Here is a 17,269-nt window from a genome sequence, read left to right on the forward strand (position 1 = left end):
TCAAGACCAGCATAAAAAAGAATGAGAGTTCACAAAAGGGCTCCAAATAGTTTCAGAAGGTTAAAAATTCTATGGAAAATATAGGCTCAGGAGTGACCAAGGTGAGGACACAGTCTCAGAACTAGAAGACAAGACTGTTGTCAATGACAAATTTATGAGATACCATAGTTACAAACAAGAGAAAATGAAAAATGGGTCAAGTAGTGCCCAGATGACACAAAAACTATTCATCCGAGATTAATTGGAATTAGTGAAAAATCAGAAGATAGGACAAATAGCATAAAAACCTGTTTACTGAAATAATAGCTGAAAACTTTCCAAGCAAGGTAAAAGAATTTAACATACAGTTAAATGAGGGATATATAATCCCAAATAGCCATATCAGAAAAACACCTGTACACAACACACCATGGACAAAATTTCAGAAGTCCAACACAAGAACAGAATCTTAAAAGCAGTTAGAGAAAAGCAATGAATCACTTATAAAGGAAAATCCATTAGAATTATCACAAACTTCTCAACACAAGCACTAATGGCCAGGAGAGCTCAGAGTGAGTTATTTCAGCCCTAAAAGAAAACAATTTCAATCCAGGCTGACATGTCCTGAAAAACTATCATCAAAATTGATGGAGAAATGAGATACTTTCATGATAAAAAGCACCTAAAAAAATTTATAACCACCAAAGCAGCACTCCAAGAAATTCTCAAGGATACCATAGAAAGAAACTGAAGATAACAATAACAAAAATTCTAATTGAATGAACACACCAGGTAAGCGGAGCAGTTAAGCAGAAGGCAAAGATAGAGAAACAGTGCAACAGGAAAATAAGGCAGGCCCTGGGATTTAGCTCAATGGTGCCACTGCCTACCCTCGCAAGTGCAAGGTCCCAAGTTCGATCCCTGGTACCCCCCACTCCCCACCCAAAAAAGGAAGATAAGGCAATGACAAGTGTAAGTCAATACCTATCAATAATAACTCAATGTGAATGGTTTTGATTGCCATATCTGTGGCAATCAAAGACACAGATTGGCAGAATGGATCAAGACACAAAATCCAATGGTGTGCTATACACAAGAAACACGTTTAACCCAAAAAGAACTTCATAGACTAAAAATCGAAGGATGAAAAACAATATTCCATGCAACAGGAACCTTAAAAAAAAAAGCAGGTATATTTATCTTATATTTAGACAAAATGGACTTCAAGCAAAAACTGATCAAAGAGGCAAAAAGGACCTACATTTTGACCTTTTTGGTTAAGGTCAATTTTGTTTAAAGGCACAATCCAACAGGAAGGGTTAACAATTATCAACATACATGCACCAGACAATGGTGTACTCACCTTCATAAAAAAAGCACTACTGGACATAAGAAAATCAGACAAACATAAACATAATTATAATGGGGGAACTCAATTATAGTGGGGGGAACTCAGCACCCCAATAATACAAATAGACAGGTCAACTAGACAAAAAAAAATCTACAAAGAAATATCAGAATTGAACTATACCTTCAAACAAATGGCCTTATTGGATCGCTACAGAGTATTTCACCCAAGAGCAGAATACAGATTCTTTTCAGCAGTACATGGTACTTTCTCCAAAAGAGACAACATCCTAGCCAATAAATCAGCTTTAGGCAAATGAAAAATAATTGAAATTATACCATGCATATTATCAGACTACAGTGCAATGAAGTTAGACATCAACAACAAAAGAAAACACAGAAATTGTAGAAACTAAACAATACACTTAAATAAATAACACGGACCACAGAAGAAATCGAGGAAGGTATATAAGACTATTTCTAGAACTAAATGATAATGCCAGTACAACATATCAGAACTTACGGGACACAATGAAAGGATTCCCAAGAAAGGAAGTTTATAGCTGTATTTGTTTGGAGTATTACCCTTGCCATAAGAAAGATAAACTTGAGTTCTTTGTAGAATGCACCTTGAGACCATAATTTTAAGTGAAATAAAGCAGACACATAAGTGTAAGTGTCACATGGTTTCTCTTGTAGGAGAAACCCAAAGTAAAAATAAAGAGCAAAATAAAAGATAAATAATAGGAAATGAGGAAATAGATATTTCCCAAAGGGAAGGGGATCAAGAGATGGAAGGAGGGTAATGATTAGGAGGGGAGGGATAGAAGAAGCAAAAAGGAATTAGGATATGTTATGTACATGGACCAAGTCCACACAAAGAATGTAAAAATTATATACTACACATATGTACTAATAAAATTTTAAAATAAAACATAAAAAAGCAATATAGCTAATGACTATATAGGCTCATGTCATAATGAAATTTGAGTATTATAAAACAAATGTGTCCTTCCAAGTTACTTTTTTTTTTTTTTGAGACAGGGTCTCATAATGTAGTTCAGGTTAGACTTGAACTCACTATGTTGCTCAGGCTGGCCCCAAACTTTTGCCAATCCTCTTGCCTCAGCCTCTCAAGAGCTGGGGTTATAGGTGTGCACCTCCATGCCCAAGTTCCTTTCCTCTTTCTGTTTATTTTATTTTATTTTTTTGAGTCAGGGTCTCACCATGTAGTTCAGGCTGGCTTTCAACTCACACTGTAGTCCAAGCTGTCCTCTAACTCATGGCAGTCCTCCTACTTCAGCCTCTCAACTGCCAGGATTATAGGCATGCGTCACCACACTCAGTGCCAAGTTACTTTAAACTGAATACTGCCTGTTCTAACTCACAGACATTTCACTATGTCTGAGATGAGAAACTACGCTTGATCTTAGCCAAAAGGCCAAGAGGCAGTTGAGACAAGAAATTAAAGATCATGAATATAAAGCCAGGAGCAGAAATACATGTTTTATCAGAGGTGTCTTTTACAAATATTTTCTCCCATTTTATGGCTTGACATTTTGCTCTCTTGACTGCATTTTGCAGAGATGAAAGTATTATTTTATGAATACAATAAGTATTTTGGAAGTATTATGAATTCTTTCATGGATCATGTCTTAGGTAAAAAGGTGTAGGGAAAGTGGGAAGAGTAGGGGAAAGGGAATAAGGGAAAAGAAAAAAAAATATGAGAAAATGAAAAAATGGAAATAAAGTATTTGTAAATGGGGTGGGGAGGAGGGGGTGAAGGGAGGGCAGGGACAAGGGGGAAAAATGATGACCAAGACCTGTCATGTAAAGGTACAAGATCCCAGTACTGAATGTAACTGTACTATATACCTAGAATGTACTAATAAACTCAATAAAAAGAAAAAAAATAAAAAGTCATCATAAAAACATAAGTAAAAATAAAAAGTCTGTGTATGCCTATAATCCCAGCACTCAAGAGGCTGAGGCAGGAGGATCCCTGCAAGTTTGAGCACAATCTGGGCTACACATTGAGTTCCAGCTTGAATTACGTGGTCAAAACCTGTTTCAAAAAACAAAACAAGAATAATACTACTGTTAATAATAAAGTCATCATCAAACCTTAGTCACATGGATTTTCTCCTCTATTGTCTTCTGGGAATTTTATGTTTTCCATAAAGGTCTATGATTTTTTGAGTTATTTTTGTGAAGTGTATAATTTTTTTCTTTCTTTTTTAAAAATTATTTTGAGACAGGATCCAAGTCACTAAATTGTTCAGACTGAGCTTGAACCTGGCATTTTCATATCTCAGCCTCCCAGAGTACTGGGGTTATAGGTATATGAACTACCATGCCTGGCTGATTATTTTGTTGTGGGGGGATTTTTAATAGTTTTTTGGTACTGCCTTGTGGTTTTTGTTTGTTTGTTTGCTTTTTGTTTTTTTGGTACTGGGGATTGAACTCAGGACCTTGCTCTTGAGAGGCAGGCGGCTGCACCACTGAGCTAAATCCCTGGCCCTGTTTTGCATGTGGATATTTATTTGTTTCAGCACCATGTTTTGAAAGACTATTTCTTCTCCATTGTATTAATTTTTTCTGCTGTCAAAGATCAGTTGAGTATATTTATGCAGGTCTGTTTCTGGACTCTCCATTTTATTCCGTTGGTCTTTCACCAAAACCCCACTTTTCTTTTGTGTTGTTTTATTTCTTCCCCTTCCTCTTCCTCTTCCCCTTTCCCCTACTCTTCTTCTTCTCCTTCCTCCTCCTTCTCCTCCTCCTTTTTCTCCTTCTTTTTTCAGTACTGGGGATTGAACTCAGGACCTTATGCCTGATAGGCAGGCACTGTACCGCTGACTTACATTCCCAGCCCTTATTTGTTTTTCAAGACAGAGTCTCTCTATGTAGTTCAGGCTGGCCTTGAATTCACTGTGTAGCCCAGGCTGGCCTCAAACTTGCACAATCCTCCTGCCTCAGCCTTTTGAGTGCTGGGATTACAGGTGTGCACCACCCCGCCTGGCTTTACACTGTGTTGACCACTGTAGCTTTATGGCAAATCTTGCAGGTTGGTATGGTCAGGCTTCCAACTTTAATCTTCAGTATTATACTGGCCAGTCTGCATCCTTTACTTCTCTCTCACTATATATCAGTTTGTCAAGTACCTTGTTGTGTTTTTTATGACAATTACATTGAGTCCACAGGACAAGTCGGAAGAACTGATGTCATGACAATATCAAGCCCATGAACATGGAACATTTTTCTGTTTGATTCTTTGATTTCTTTTCAGAGAGTTCTCTAATTTTATTATACAAATGTTATAAATGTAGTGTTTTTGTTATTACTATCATCATCACTGTCATTGTTTTAGTTGAGTGCTGTACATCTGCTAGGTCCATTTCGAACCATTCCAATTCTTTACCTTTCTAACCATAAACCAAACATTTAAGAAGAGTTTCAAAAGGGACAACTTCCCAAGACCCTCTGATATACAAACCAAACATCTTCATTAGCAGCTTCTATCCCTTTATCCCACAAACATTATTTTCTTCCAACCCCTGCAAAAGGTGTTTTGAAAAAAGCCCTGCGTGGTGGCACATGCCTATAATTCCAGTACTCAGAAGGCTGAGGCAGGAGGATTGCTGTGAGTTTGAGGCCAGGTTGGACTACATAGTCAGACCCTACCTTAAAAAACCAAACAACAACAATAAAAGGTGTTTGGAATCATTGATTTGTGGAACTTACCCTCAAACTTCAATGATTAGAAATTAATTTTGAATGCCAAAGTTTGAGGGACATTAAGACAGCTGAAGAGGAACTTAAATCATAAGTTCTGGGTAGGCAAAAAATATACAGATGAGTAGTTTTCAGGTAGCATCTTTGGAGGTATCTCAGGAGCTGGAAGTGGCAGGGGTCTAAGCCTCACCTTCCTTTAGCCTGATCTGCTTTGCTTTTACCTGTTTAATACATTGAAATCCTTCTCCCCAAAATAATTAGAAAAACACTCATTTAGGCTATATTTTGACCTCCTGTGGAATTAGTCCAAATCATCTCTACCTGAACTATAGTTCTTTTCCTTAAAAGTTTGACTATTGCATGATTATATGATTAACTGACATTTTCCCAGGGACAGGGTGCAATATTTCAAAGTTTCTTAAGAAGATCTGCTAAGTGGAAAAGTATCTAAGCCTCGTCAGAACCATCTGTTCTGTTATCAGAAATGAGATAGGCAGGTGCAGAGCTTAGCACGAACTTTAACAAACAAAGTTTAGTAGAAAGAACCCTTGAAACTTTCTGGGGGTGCCAGAAGTTATCACACTTATAAAGATATCATTTTATGGTTGTCCTTTTATTTTGGCTTATATACCAGACTCTTAACCATAATTGTTAGGAATTCTGCATATATTAACAATCGACTATTTCTAGGTCTCATTTATGACTTATAACATCAGTTGAGGGTAAAATTCAAGATCTAGTTACTAGAGTAGAAAAAAAGATTTTATACATCCAATGTTTACATATATATGCAGTGGTACCTGAGTTCATGGACTCAATTCTTTCCATGATTGTGACTGCAAACAGAATTAGACAAGAGCCAAATAAAATTTCCCCAGTAGTTCAACATTGAACCTAACTGTTGAATTTGACTCGGTTCTCATACAACTTGATTTGCAACCAGAACTGTGGTCAAAAATTCAAGAACTGAGGCACCACTAAATTGATGAATAAATATATGCTTTTAAATTTTAAAAATATACTTTTCTTACATATGGCAATTTGGCCAGAACCAGTGTGACTCCAAATCACAAAATGACAGACTTTGTGCTTTGAGGGGGTGAAAAAAAGGGTATGGTATTCATTCCCTAATGAAAGACACCTAAGAATAATGGAAAAAGAGAGAGATAAGGACTTAGAGAACTGAGTGTGCTTTGCAAATGTAGGTATGGCCTTGGGTACATCACTGACTAATCATTTAAAAATTTTTTTTTTCTTTTGGTACCGGGAATCAAACGTAGTACCTTGTGCTGGCCAGGCAGGTGTAGTGCCACTGAGCTATATCCCTAGCCCTCCCCTCCATTAAGTTTATTGGTACATTTAAAGCAAACAATATAGTTACATTTATCATGGGATCTTGTCCCTTTACATGATATGTCTTGGCTCTTTTTTCTTTTTAAAGACAATGTCTTGCCATATAGTCCTGGCTCACCTTGAATTCACTATGTAGCACAGGCTGGCCTTGAGCTCAAGGCGATCCTACTGCCTCAGCTTCCCGGGTTCTGGGATTACCGGCATGCACCACTGCACCTGTCTATGTACAGACTCTTAAGGAAAGACTGTGCTGCCAGTGGGAAAGTAGGAAATAGCAGAGCAGGTCAGACCCTGATGATCTCTACTCACCAAACTGTACTTGTCTTTCACAGGCCCGGTGTCTGCCAGCAGCTTTGTCCTGGGGTTCATTTTTAGAATATCTCCAGTTGTGGTGCCAAGGTAGAAAAAACTGTCATCATCAGCCATCTGGCAAGAGAGGAACAGAAACCTGAAGAGCCATGTTTTCTTCGTGATTCATGAACTCCTGACGAGGGAGTAGATGGGTGTTCTCTGAAGCCCCATGAAAACCCACAAAGATACACCTGGCTGCTTCTATTTACAGGTTGTGGGGTGGCCAAATCAGGCTGGATAAGAACAGCTCCAAGAGAATCAGAATCAGGCCCATATATAGGCCTGGAAGGAATATTAGACTACAGTTAAGCTGTGCAGTCCTCTTGATGTTACTTGAGACACAGCTGCCAGGGCTGACTACTGAGCTACTGTCAAGAGTTCCTGGGATGAAGTTGTGCTTCTCCCAAGAGGATCTGCAATGCTTTGCCTCATCACCTCCAAAGTCTCTATTTATACCATAAGTATGCATCAAGGAAGAGGAATAAGTCGGTGGAGAAGAGAGTTATAACTGAATGTATACATTCACATTAAGAATATTTTAATATTTTTCTTTATGGAAGATATTGCATTTCAACAATGAAATTTACCATCAGAAACTATTTCCAGTGGCAGAAATAACATTGGCAGCATAAAGATGTGAGTGCCACTCAGCTATCCTGCTTCCCTCCGGGTGAAGCAGCTTGGGGTGTCTGCTGGCAGCTCAGGCCCTAGCTTTTTATGAGACTCCCAGTGCTGCCTGGGCAGCTCCTTCCCAACTCCTGCGGGCCCTTGAGAGCTGAGATGCCCTCCCACCTGTAGGCACAGTCCCTCATCAACATTCCCTATGTCCACCTTTGACCTTCCTACAAGCAGCCCAAGGTATACACACCCACTCCGGTGAGTACTATTATCAGGAACTTGTATTGACAGTTACTAAAAATACTCATGGAAGTAACACTTACTGCGATACTCATGACTATTCTTTTCATCTGTCCCATTTGGCACTCAGTTGGCCAGATCTTTCTATTTGGGAGATCCAGTTCCCATACTCGAATTGTCCCACTATAAAGAAAAATCACAGTTAAACAGATATCCATTTAACAGCCAGTTCACCTCTTTTATGCTTTTTGTGTTCTCTTACAGGAGAAGTTGAAGAGAACTAAACCTTTTAAAAGTTTTTTTGAAAACAGACTAGTGCTCTACTTAAGATCTTGCACACAGTCCCCATGAGGACCTAACAGTAGGGTTATATGATAGCTCACTCTCCAAATGAGGAAGTGCAGAGTTTGTGCATGGCAAAGTGGGACTTTACACCCAGCCCTCTCCCTCTGAAGCATGTAGTCTACTCACTACCCCAAAGGCTAACATGCAATGTGCAAGGAAACATGCAGAGCAAATTGGAGTTCTTTAAGTTTCTTTCCCTCTTTTTTCCTTTCTAATTGACAAGTAAAAAAGGGTGTCCATGATGTTCTAACATATGTGTACATTGTAGAATGGCTAACTCAACTTATTAAACATATGCATTACTTCATATACCTCACTTTTTGTGGTGAGAATACTTAAAGCCTACTCTCTTAGAAATATAAAATATGCTGTTTCATATATTCTACATAACATAGGTTTAAATATATTATTATTAGCTGTGGTCATTGCAATATACACAACCTAAGCATGCATCAAAAAGACAATGTGAGCAAAGGAACACTAGTCAGTCCCCCCTGCCCCCTGGTATTGGGAATCGAACTCAGGCCCTTGCACTTGTGAAGCACGCGGGCGGAACCATTGAGTCAAATCCCTGGCCCGCTAGTCAGTCTTAAGGAAGAGGAAATCCTGTCATTTGTAGCAATGTGAATGAACCTGGAGGACACATGAAATATACCAGGCACAGGAGGGCAAACACTGTGATGTCACTCTTGTGACATCTGATAAAGTTGAACTCACAGGAACAGGAAGTACAGTGGTCAGTAGCTGGATCATTAGGCTGGGGAAGGGAAAGTGGGGAGACATCTGCTTGGGACAATACACTGCAGTTAGAAGAAATGTCAAGGTACTGAATTTTGTAGAAAATATTAAGTTTAGTATGGAAAGTTTTATCTTTAAAGAAGGACAAATGAGACCAAGCACCTAAAAGTAAAGCTAAGATAGCATCTAACACAGGGCTTGATATATGGTTGCTTTTTAGTCATTGTATAGTGTAATTGTCTGAATTAGTAACTGTTTAACAACAGCAAGGTCATTACAGTCAGATTCCAACTAATATTAAAAGGTAGAAAAGATTAATTTAAAAATATATAAGGCCAGGGATTTAGCTCAGTGGTTCTGCCGCCTACCTCACAAATGCAAGGACCTGAGTTGGATCCCTGGTACCATAAAAAAAAAAAAAAAATACATCAAGTTCAGTATTTTTTTGTCCTCAGAATTATACAAATATCCATGGCTCTATAAATATTTCAAATGTATTTTCCAAATTAAAAATAAAAAGAGCTTTTCTATGACCCAAATGGAACCTGCAGACTTTCTCAGAGGGATAGTATAATAGAATCCATGAACCTGGGCTTTCCTAGAGAACCCAGGCAATTCAAGGGCCACAACAGAAACTTAACAAAGAACATTATCTTTCTCAGTCAGCATTCTCAATGTTGCTTGAAACTGAAGTAGATGTTAGAATGCAAATCATTCTTGAAACATCGTCTTTGGTATAAAATTTCAGTTTTAACTTCTGGAGAAATGTTTCCTGTGGCCATTAGAACAGACTGATGCCTTCAGCTCAGCAGCCACTGAGAAACAAAAGAACTTCTTAAAACACAGTCTTCCTAAAGCCACTCCGCAAATCTGACAGAAGCAAAAGAGCTTCGTGGGCATGGGTGGCCCCAGGAGACGAAGTAGGACATGGTCAACTGCGTTAGCATCAGAGCCCTGTCCTAGTATGATTTGTTCAAAAGAGGCTGGCTTTTATGCGGGCAGGAGGTCTCAGGGCCTCTTCATGAGTCCTTCCTCCTAATTAGCCACAGAATATATGCAAGCAGTGTGTCACAAGGTAGGAACCGGGAATAACATAGATACAGATTAGCGCAAATTCCTTAGTAGACCTGGAAAAGTAACCAATAGCATATACCTCTCTTACATAGGAAATGACAGATGGATTGAAAAGCACAGTTCCAACATTTACTTTGACATTTTCTGATTTCTCTCCTTTGAAAAACTGAATGACATGGAAAAAAGGATGCTTTTATACATGTTTAGCCTTTCCTGCAACTACAAATAGGGCTCTGATTTTCCATCTATAAATTAATTTATTCTGTTAGAAAGAAGCAAAGGCCTCTGTTCAGACGTTCACCTTGGTCACCATGAGCTGTTTAAAGCTGATCTTACCTGAAATTATGACATATGGCTAATAGGCTAAACATTTGAAACTTTCAGGCTCAGTTTATTTGCAAAATATCACTGCATGAGACCTAAATCAACTGCAGGTGGTAAGAAATATCAACGGTAAGTGAATCAGTGCAACTGTGCAAATTACTTTGTGAGCACAGATGGGAAGAAAATGTTTTTGTGACAAAAAACAATAGGAGATGAGTTCAGCAGGTCAACAAATCTCTTCAGGGGGGATCAGCACTTTTAAAGAATCCTATTTAAAAAGACATCTAACTAAAAGGGTTTCAAATGACTGCAAAATTTAGGATGTAAGGTGTTTGTCTGGGACTATATTCATGTTCTCCTAAATGGACTGGACCACATTTTCTGTGCAAGAAAATACATTCACTTGTGGGTTTTGACACTCTGACCGCAGAGACGTACTTTCCAGCAGTGACAAACATCTCATCCCGGCACCTCGAGAAGACCACAGTGGTGGCATTTCCGACACTGAGGCCGGCGGCAGGGCTGCCACAGATAGCATCTCGCTTGGCTATGTTCCATACAACCACGCTGTCAAAACAAGAAGGGAACAAATCACGGAAAATCACGCTCTCAAAATAAGAGACACCTATCTCAGTGGCTCTAGGAATAAAACAAAACAAAACAGGTTATTAACAAAGGAACAACAATAAAAAAAAATTGCACTGACCCACTCCACATCTCTTCAATCACACTGGATATTAGAATATCTGGTGATATTATCCAGGATAATAGAATAGCTGACACTTGTTAAAAGCTTTGAAGGAAAATCATTATGAGGCTGAAGCTAGTGAAGCCATCAATCAAGTCAGATGTTAAAAATAAAGACATTTTCAGACATGCAAGGCCTTAAAGGTTTCTTTCATGTAAATTTTTTCCTTGGGGAAGTTTTCCAGCAATGAAATTGGATGGTGTTCCCAAACTTGAACATACATCGAATCGGAACAATTAAGACAGGTCAGTTGATTTTATCATTATATATGATTATACAACACATGCATGTGTCCAAGTACCACACAGTACCCTAGAAATTGTACAATTTGTTTTTTGAGACAGGGTCTGGCTATGTAGTTCAGTATGGCCTTGAACTTACTGTGTAGTTCAAGTTGGCCTCAAACTCGTGGTGATCCTGCTGCCCCCAGCCTCCCAAGTGCTGGGATTACAGGCGTGTGCCACCATGACCAGCTACACAATTAAAACAATAACAATATAAGTATAAAAGAATTATTAAGACAGGCTTCTGGGTCTTACACACTGAGTGTCTGACTCAGGAGATCTGAGAATTTGCTTTTCTCACAAATCTCAGGTGAACAGATGCTGCTGTCTGGGGAACGCACTTTTTATTTAATTTAATTTTATCCCATTGCCCGCCCTCCCTCATGCCCCCTCCCTTCCTTATGTACAGAAGTTTTATTTCCATTTTTCCTTTTATTTTCACATTTTTCTTGTCCCTTTCTTTCCTTTCTTCCTCCCTCCTCCCTTGTTCCCCTTCCCATTTGAACATTTTCTTCCCATTTCCCAATATCTATTATTCATTTTAGTCCTTATTTACCCTTTTGGTTTCTCACATGAGAGAAACAATGTGGTATTTATTTATTTATTTACTTATTGCACCAGGGATCAAACTCGGGACCTTGCACTTGTGAGGCAGGTGCAGCACCACTGCGCTAAATCCCCAGCCCTTATAATGCAGTATTTAAACACGTGTGTCCAATTCATTTCACTTAAGAGTATGGTCTCAGGATCCATCCATTTAGCTATAAAGGTCTGAAGCTCATCCTTATTTGCAGCAGAGTAGTGCTTCATTGTATAAAAAAATCTTTATCCATTCGCCGATTGATGGGCATTTGGGCTGTTTCCAAGATTTAGCTATTACAAACTGTTGGGGCCCTCACTTTTAAGAAGCATTATTTTAGGGTAACATTTCTTTCTTTCCAGGTACAACCGTACAGCTTAGTCCTAAACAGAATAGTGTTTGGATAGCAAAACAAAGAATGGTGGGAACAAGGTGTAATTGTCAAATGATTGCATCAATCCAGGCATGGTGGCACACACACACCTGTGATCCTAGAATTGGAAAAGCTGAGGCAGGAGGATTGCCATGAATTTGAGACCAACCTGGGCTATATAGTGAGTTCAAGGTCAGTCTGAATTATATATCAAGACCTGTCTCAAAAAAAAAATCCCCAAATGATTGCATCAAAATGTTTAAAGTAAAAGAATCCAAATGTCACAAACCTTGTTAATGTTAAAACATACTCATCCAGACTTTCCAATTTTTCTATATGTAGAATACATCATTATTATAGGTAGTTTAAAATCTAGGTATAGCCAAGATCACAAGAATGAGAAAGCGGTGCAAAAGCTATATATTTTTTTCTTTTTTCATCATAGAAATAGAGAGCATCTAACAAGGAAAATTTGAGACATACCTCACATAAAAGTTGAAAATGATAACCAGAAAATAGAGGGAAAGAAGAAGAAGAAGAAGAATAGGACTATAAAAACCTTATCACAATCACAAAAAGTGGAAATGACCCAAAAATCCATCAACTGATACACGGATAAGTATATTTGGCATAACCACACAATACTATCTGAATATTATTTGACAATAAAAAATAATGACATACCATAAGTAGATAAATCTTGAAAACATAATGCATAGTGAAAAGTTAGACACATAAGGCTGTATATGGTATGATTTCATTCATGTGAAAGGTCCAGAAATGGCAAATCTATAGAGGCAGAAAGGAGAGTGGTGCTGGAATAAGAATAGATAGGGAGTGACTGCCAGTCACATATGGGGTTTATTTTTAGGCTGCTGAAAATATTCTAAAATTGGTTGTAGTGATGGTTGACAACTCCACAAATATATAAAAACTATCTAACTGTACCCCTTAGATGGGAAATTTCATAGTACATGAAATATATCTCAATAAAGCTATAAAACAAACAAAAATCCAAAAGCCTTTGGAGAGTAAGCTCTTCATGGTGATAGGACATGACGAGTCGCACCAGGAGTCTTATGCTTTTGAATCTTGGGTCATTCTGCAGAGTAGGACAACACAACTTCTTCATAAACTTTGGCCAAGTATAGCTTTACTTTTTCAGAAGTAAGTTCAAAATTTAAAAATAAATAAAGGGTATTAAAGTTGGCCAAATAATTCTGGCAGTCTGTTCAATGGAATTGCACACGCTCACTGCAAGGACTGAGATATAAGTCTAGAAGAATGAAACATACAGAGAAGGTATGCTTGGTGTCAGCTATATTACAACATGGGCGGTGTAACATTAATACTAAAGCAGTGGCATCGATAGGTTACAAAATAGAACAGTTACAGAAAGACACACCATAGAAAGTTCGCTGCGGCTCACATCTTTCCCCTTTCTCCCCCCGACCGTGCCAAAGCCAGGTGGTTCAGGTAGAGTGGACCCTTCCACAGTGTTGACTCCTGACCGTCTGAAACCAATCAGCAGAGCCCATCCTCCTTGCCATAGTGACTAATCGCCGATGTGCACTCTGCATTTTCTCTCATCCTTCTTTCAAGTGGGCTCTTCTACATCTACATTTCCCCAATTTTCTACAAGCAAATTGTAGACAAAGCCTAATATCGAGTTTCAAACTGCAGGGAAAATAACAGTTCTGCCAGGTTAACCTTAGTGAAGTGGCCATTTTTCTCTGCTCAGACCTACTCTCTCTGGCAGGGTGTAGAGATTGGGTAGCCTTAGGCCAAACTCGGAGAATCTCCAGGGTTGGGACCCAGGTGTCAGAATATGTTCAATCTCCCCCAGTGATTCCAACATGCATCCCAGGTTGAGAACAACTGTTTTCAGTTGAGATTAGAATATCGGTAGATGTTCTGGATATATTTTTCATTAAAGACAGTTAAATGGGAGCTAAACTCAGGGGCACACAGCTGTAATCCCAGGTACTCAGGAGGCCAAGGCAAAAGGATCACAAATTTGAAGCCACTCTTGGCAAATTGGTGAGACTGTGTTCCAAAGTAAAAATAAAAAGGGCTCAGTGGTGGAATATCTCTGGGTTTGATCCCTGGTACAAACAAACAATACCACCACCAACAAAATCAGTCATATTGTCCAGGGATGGTATGATCACCTGCAAATGACTACTAATGGAGGAAAAATGAAAACTTTGTTGACTTTCTATAGATTAAGAGAATTGTCAGCATGCAAACTTTGTAACAGACCCATGAAGCTCAAATAAGAAAACACTGAATATGTAAAAGTATATTGAAGTATTAAATCCCATACGAACCTTGGGTGTTATTATTTCTCTCCTGCAGGCTGTGTCTCTTCAATACTTACATAAGAATATGTCCCGCATTATTGTTTTCCCTAATACAGTATAATGTTTAAAATATACATTCCCCCAGTTTCATCTGTATGTGTTCTCTGTCTGCCAAAGTTCACTGAGTTCTTCAAGGGGCAGAGCTCCTGTCTCTGTGAGGCAAGTTCAGCCCCACCTCTAGAGTCACCCCACCAGGGTTTGTCTCCCAGTTCTGTCATTCCCAAGCCGGTGACTTTGGTTTCTCAACTGTCACTGGGCACCAGTAGCTTCCCCTCAAAGAGTGGTTGTGAAGCTTACATGAGGTAATGCCATGAAAGTGCTCAGCACGTACTTGTCACACAGTACGTACTTAGCTGTTGTCTTTAGCTACAATCATCATCCTAGTTATGACCATGGTCTTTCTTTGACAGCAATGGTTCTTGAATTTAGGTACACATTCAAGTCACCTGAGAAGCTTTATAACTCCTAGAATCCTCTGAAGGTAGAGCCAGGCACTGTATCTGTAGTTTGCCAGAGCTCAGCAGCTGATTTCAGTGGACACCCTGAGTTGAGAACCCTTACTGTGCATTGCTTTTATTCATGGACTTTTCACACTTTGAGCGCTCAAACATGGCTGGGCCAACAGAGCACATTAGAGGGGACAGCATACTTAACACATCTAGAAATAGACCTGGTGGCAAACAAATCAGTAGAATTAATTCCTTACCTTCCATCATCTGGGCCTCCAAGTGATACCAAGTACAAATCGTTTGGTGAAAAGGCCAGAGCTTCAATTTTGCCCTTGTGAAGTGACAGTCGAGCAATCAGCTCCCTTTTCTTATAATCCCACAAAATAATGTCTGCCTGCGGGTGAGAATATGCTGTCAGGTCCTAGCCAGGCTTATGAATCGGAGGGATGGCTGTCCCTCTTGTGGAGAAATAATCAGCCATGTCACTTTTCTGGAAGTGAGACTACATTTTATAAACATGGCAGACAACCACATGGAAATCGTTTTAAGTGGGGCTTTTGTCCTTGAATGTCATCAGTCACAGGCTGCAACAGCTGGTGTAAAAACATCGGATTCCTTCACTGTCAGCCCAAGGGAGAGAAAATAAATTGCAAGAGGTCAAAAGGAAGAGGGAAGAGCAGAGCACATGGTGACAGAGGGCCAAGGGCTTGGAAAGGGCAGTTCCTCTAGGAAGGCATTTCTGCATACATTCACAATACATTGTCTTCCCTCTACTCACCTTGAACCCCATGAATGTGACTTGTCCAGAGGCAATGTAATCTCCATTCTTAGAGATGGTCAAACAGGAGACGTTGTTACTATGACCATGTAGGAAATTCTGCTCTTGAGTGTTTATCGCCTGAATGAGTATTGTACAACCCAGGGGATAAATCATATGCTCCTGGTCAGGATGACATTTAAGACCATTGGGAACATGTCCTAAAAGAGAGAGATGAAAAAAGTACAGGCAGGGTGGGTATGGTGGCACATACCTATAATATCAACACTCTAGAGGCAGAGGCAGGAGGATCTCAAGACTGAAACCAATGTGGCCAGCTGGGACAATGTACATCGGGAACCTGTGTCCCATAACAAACAACAAACAGAAACAATAACAACAACAGCAACAACAACAAAAAAAAACATGAACAACAACAAAAAAATCATAATCAGGTGCACAAGTGTCTGGTAATATTTTACAAGAATACAAAAACAGAAATCCCCTTTGAAATAAGCCTAGGTTCTATTAAAATACGTAGGGCGTGATAACTCATTTCATCCCATAGGCAAGAGGGTTGGTGTGGTACATTGTTTCTTCAACTTTAATATGCATAAAATCCCTAAGGGATTCTGTTAACATGCGAATTCTGATTTCAGGTCTGAGATGGCCCTGAGACTCTACTTTCCCAGCCAACTCCCAAAGGTGCTGATGCAGGGACAGCAAGGCCCTAGGCCCAGTTCCCGTAATCCTTCACAGCAGGGGCACATGGAGCATGGCAGCTTGTTTAGGTGAAAGTGTGGGCATAGGGGGAATGTGAATCCCGTACCTCAGGCAAGTGTTTGGCTTATTTCACTTAGCGTGATTCTCCAGGTTCATCCATGTTTTTTTGTTTGGTTTGTTTTTGGTGTTTGGATACAGTCTCGCTAGCCCCCAACTCTCAGTGATCCTCCTGCTTCAGCCTCCCCAAGGCTGGGATTACCCACAAATGAGATTGGTGTACTACAGAGTAGTTCTAGTTTTATACTTTTCGAGGAACCACCACACCGTTTTCCATAAAGGGTGCCCCAATTTAAATTTTCTGATGGTTAATCTAAATGTCAAAGTGATTGGCATAAGAGATGCCCAGGAGATGAGTGAAGCACACTTCTGGGGGTGTCTGGGTGGGTTCACATCTGCTCCCTGGCCCCTTCTCCTTTGGCTACTTCCTCTTATGGGTCAGCTCTTTCCTCCAAGAGTTGAGCAGCTTTCCGCTGCCCTACCTTTCGACTACAATGTTTCTACCTTGAAGCCAGCCAGCTGATCATGGATTGAAAATGCTGCAACCAAGAACTAAAACAAACCTTTTCACCATTTAGTTGCTTTTCTCAGGTAATTTGGTTATAGCAATGAAAACATGGCCAAAACACATTCCCACCAACAATGTATAAAGGTTCTCTTTTCCACATATCCTTACCAACACTTGTTATCCTTTTTTTATAATAGCCATTCTAACATTGATGAGATGATATCTTATTGTGATTTTGATTTGCTCTGCCCTGACAATTCACTAGTGAATACTGTGTACCTTTCTATACACCTGTTGGCCATTTGAATTTTTTTTTTTTTTTTTTT

The 17,269-nt window shown here is 39.4% G+C and overlaps 1 protein-coding gene across 1 annotated transcript in view; it reads right to left on the reverse strand.

The window, feature by feature from the left end:
* Cfap52 (cilia and flagella associated protein 52) overlaps positions 1-17,269 on the reverse strand; it is a 54,794-nt gene that overhangs the window by 32,760 nt on the left and 4,765 nt on the right. The window contains exons 2-6 of the mRNA XM_010614974.2: positions 15,677-15,876; positions 15,156-15,292; positions 10,540-10,668; positions 7,704-7,803; positions 6,721-6,837 (exon numbers count right to left, since the gene is read on the reverse strand). Of these exons, the coding sequence (XP_010613276.1) occupies positions 6,721-6,837; positions 7,704-7,803; positions 10,540-10,668; positions 15,156-15,292; positions 15,677-15,876 (683 nt within the window). The remainder of the gene's footprint in view (positions 1-6,720; positions 6,838-7,703; positions 7,804-10,539; positions 10,669-15,155; positions 15,293-15,676; positions 15,877-17,269) is intronic.

Source organism: Fukomys damarensis, unplaced genomic scaffold, assembly GCF_012274545.1.
Source record: "Fukomys damarensis isolate Sample0158 unplaced genomic scaffold, DMR_v1.0_HiC HiC_scaffold_13, whole genome shotgun sequence".
NCBI lineage: Eukaryota > Metazoa > Chordata > Mammalia > Rodentia > Bathyergidae > Fukomys > Fukomys damarensis.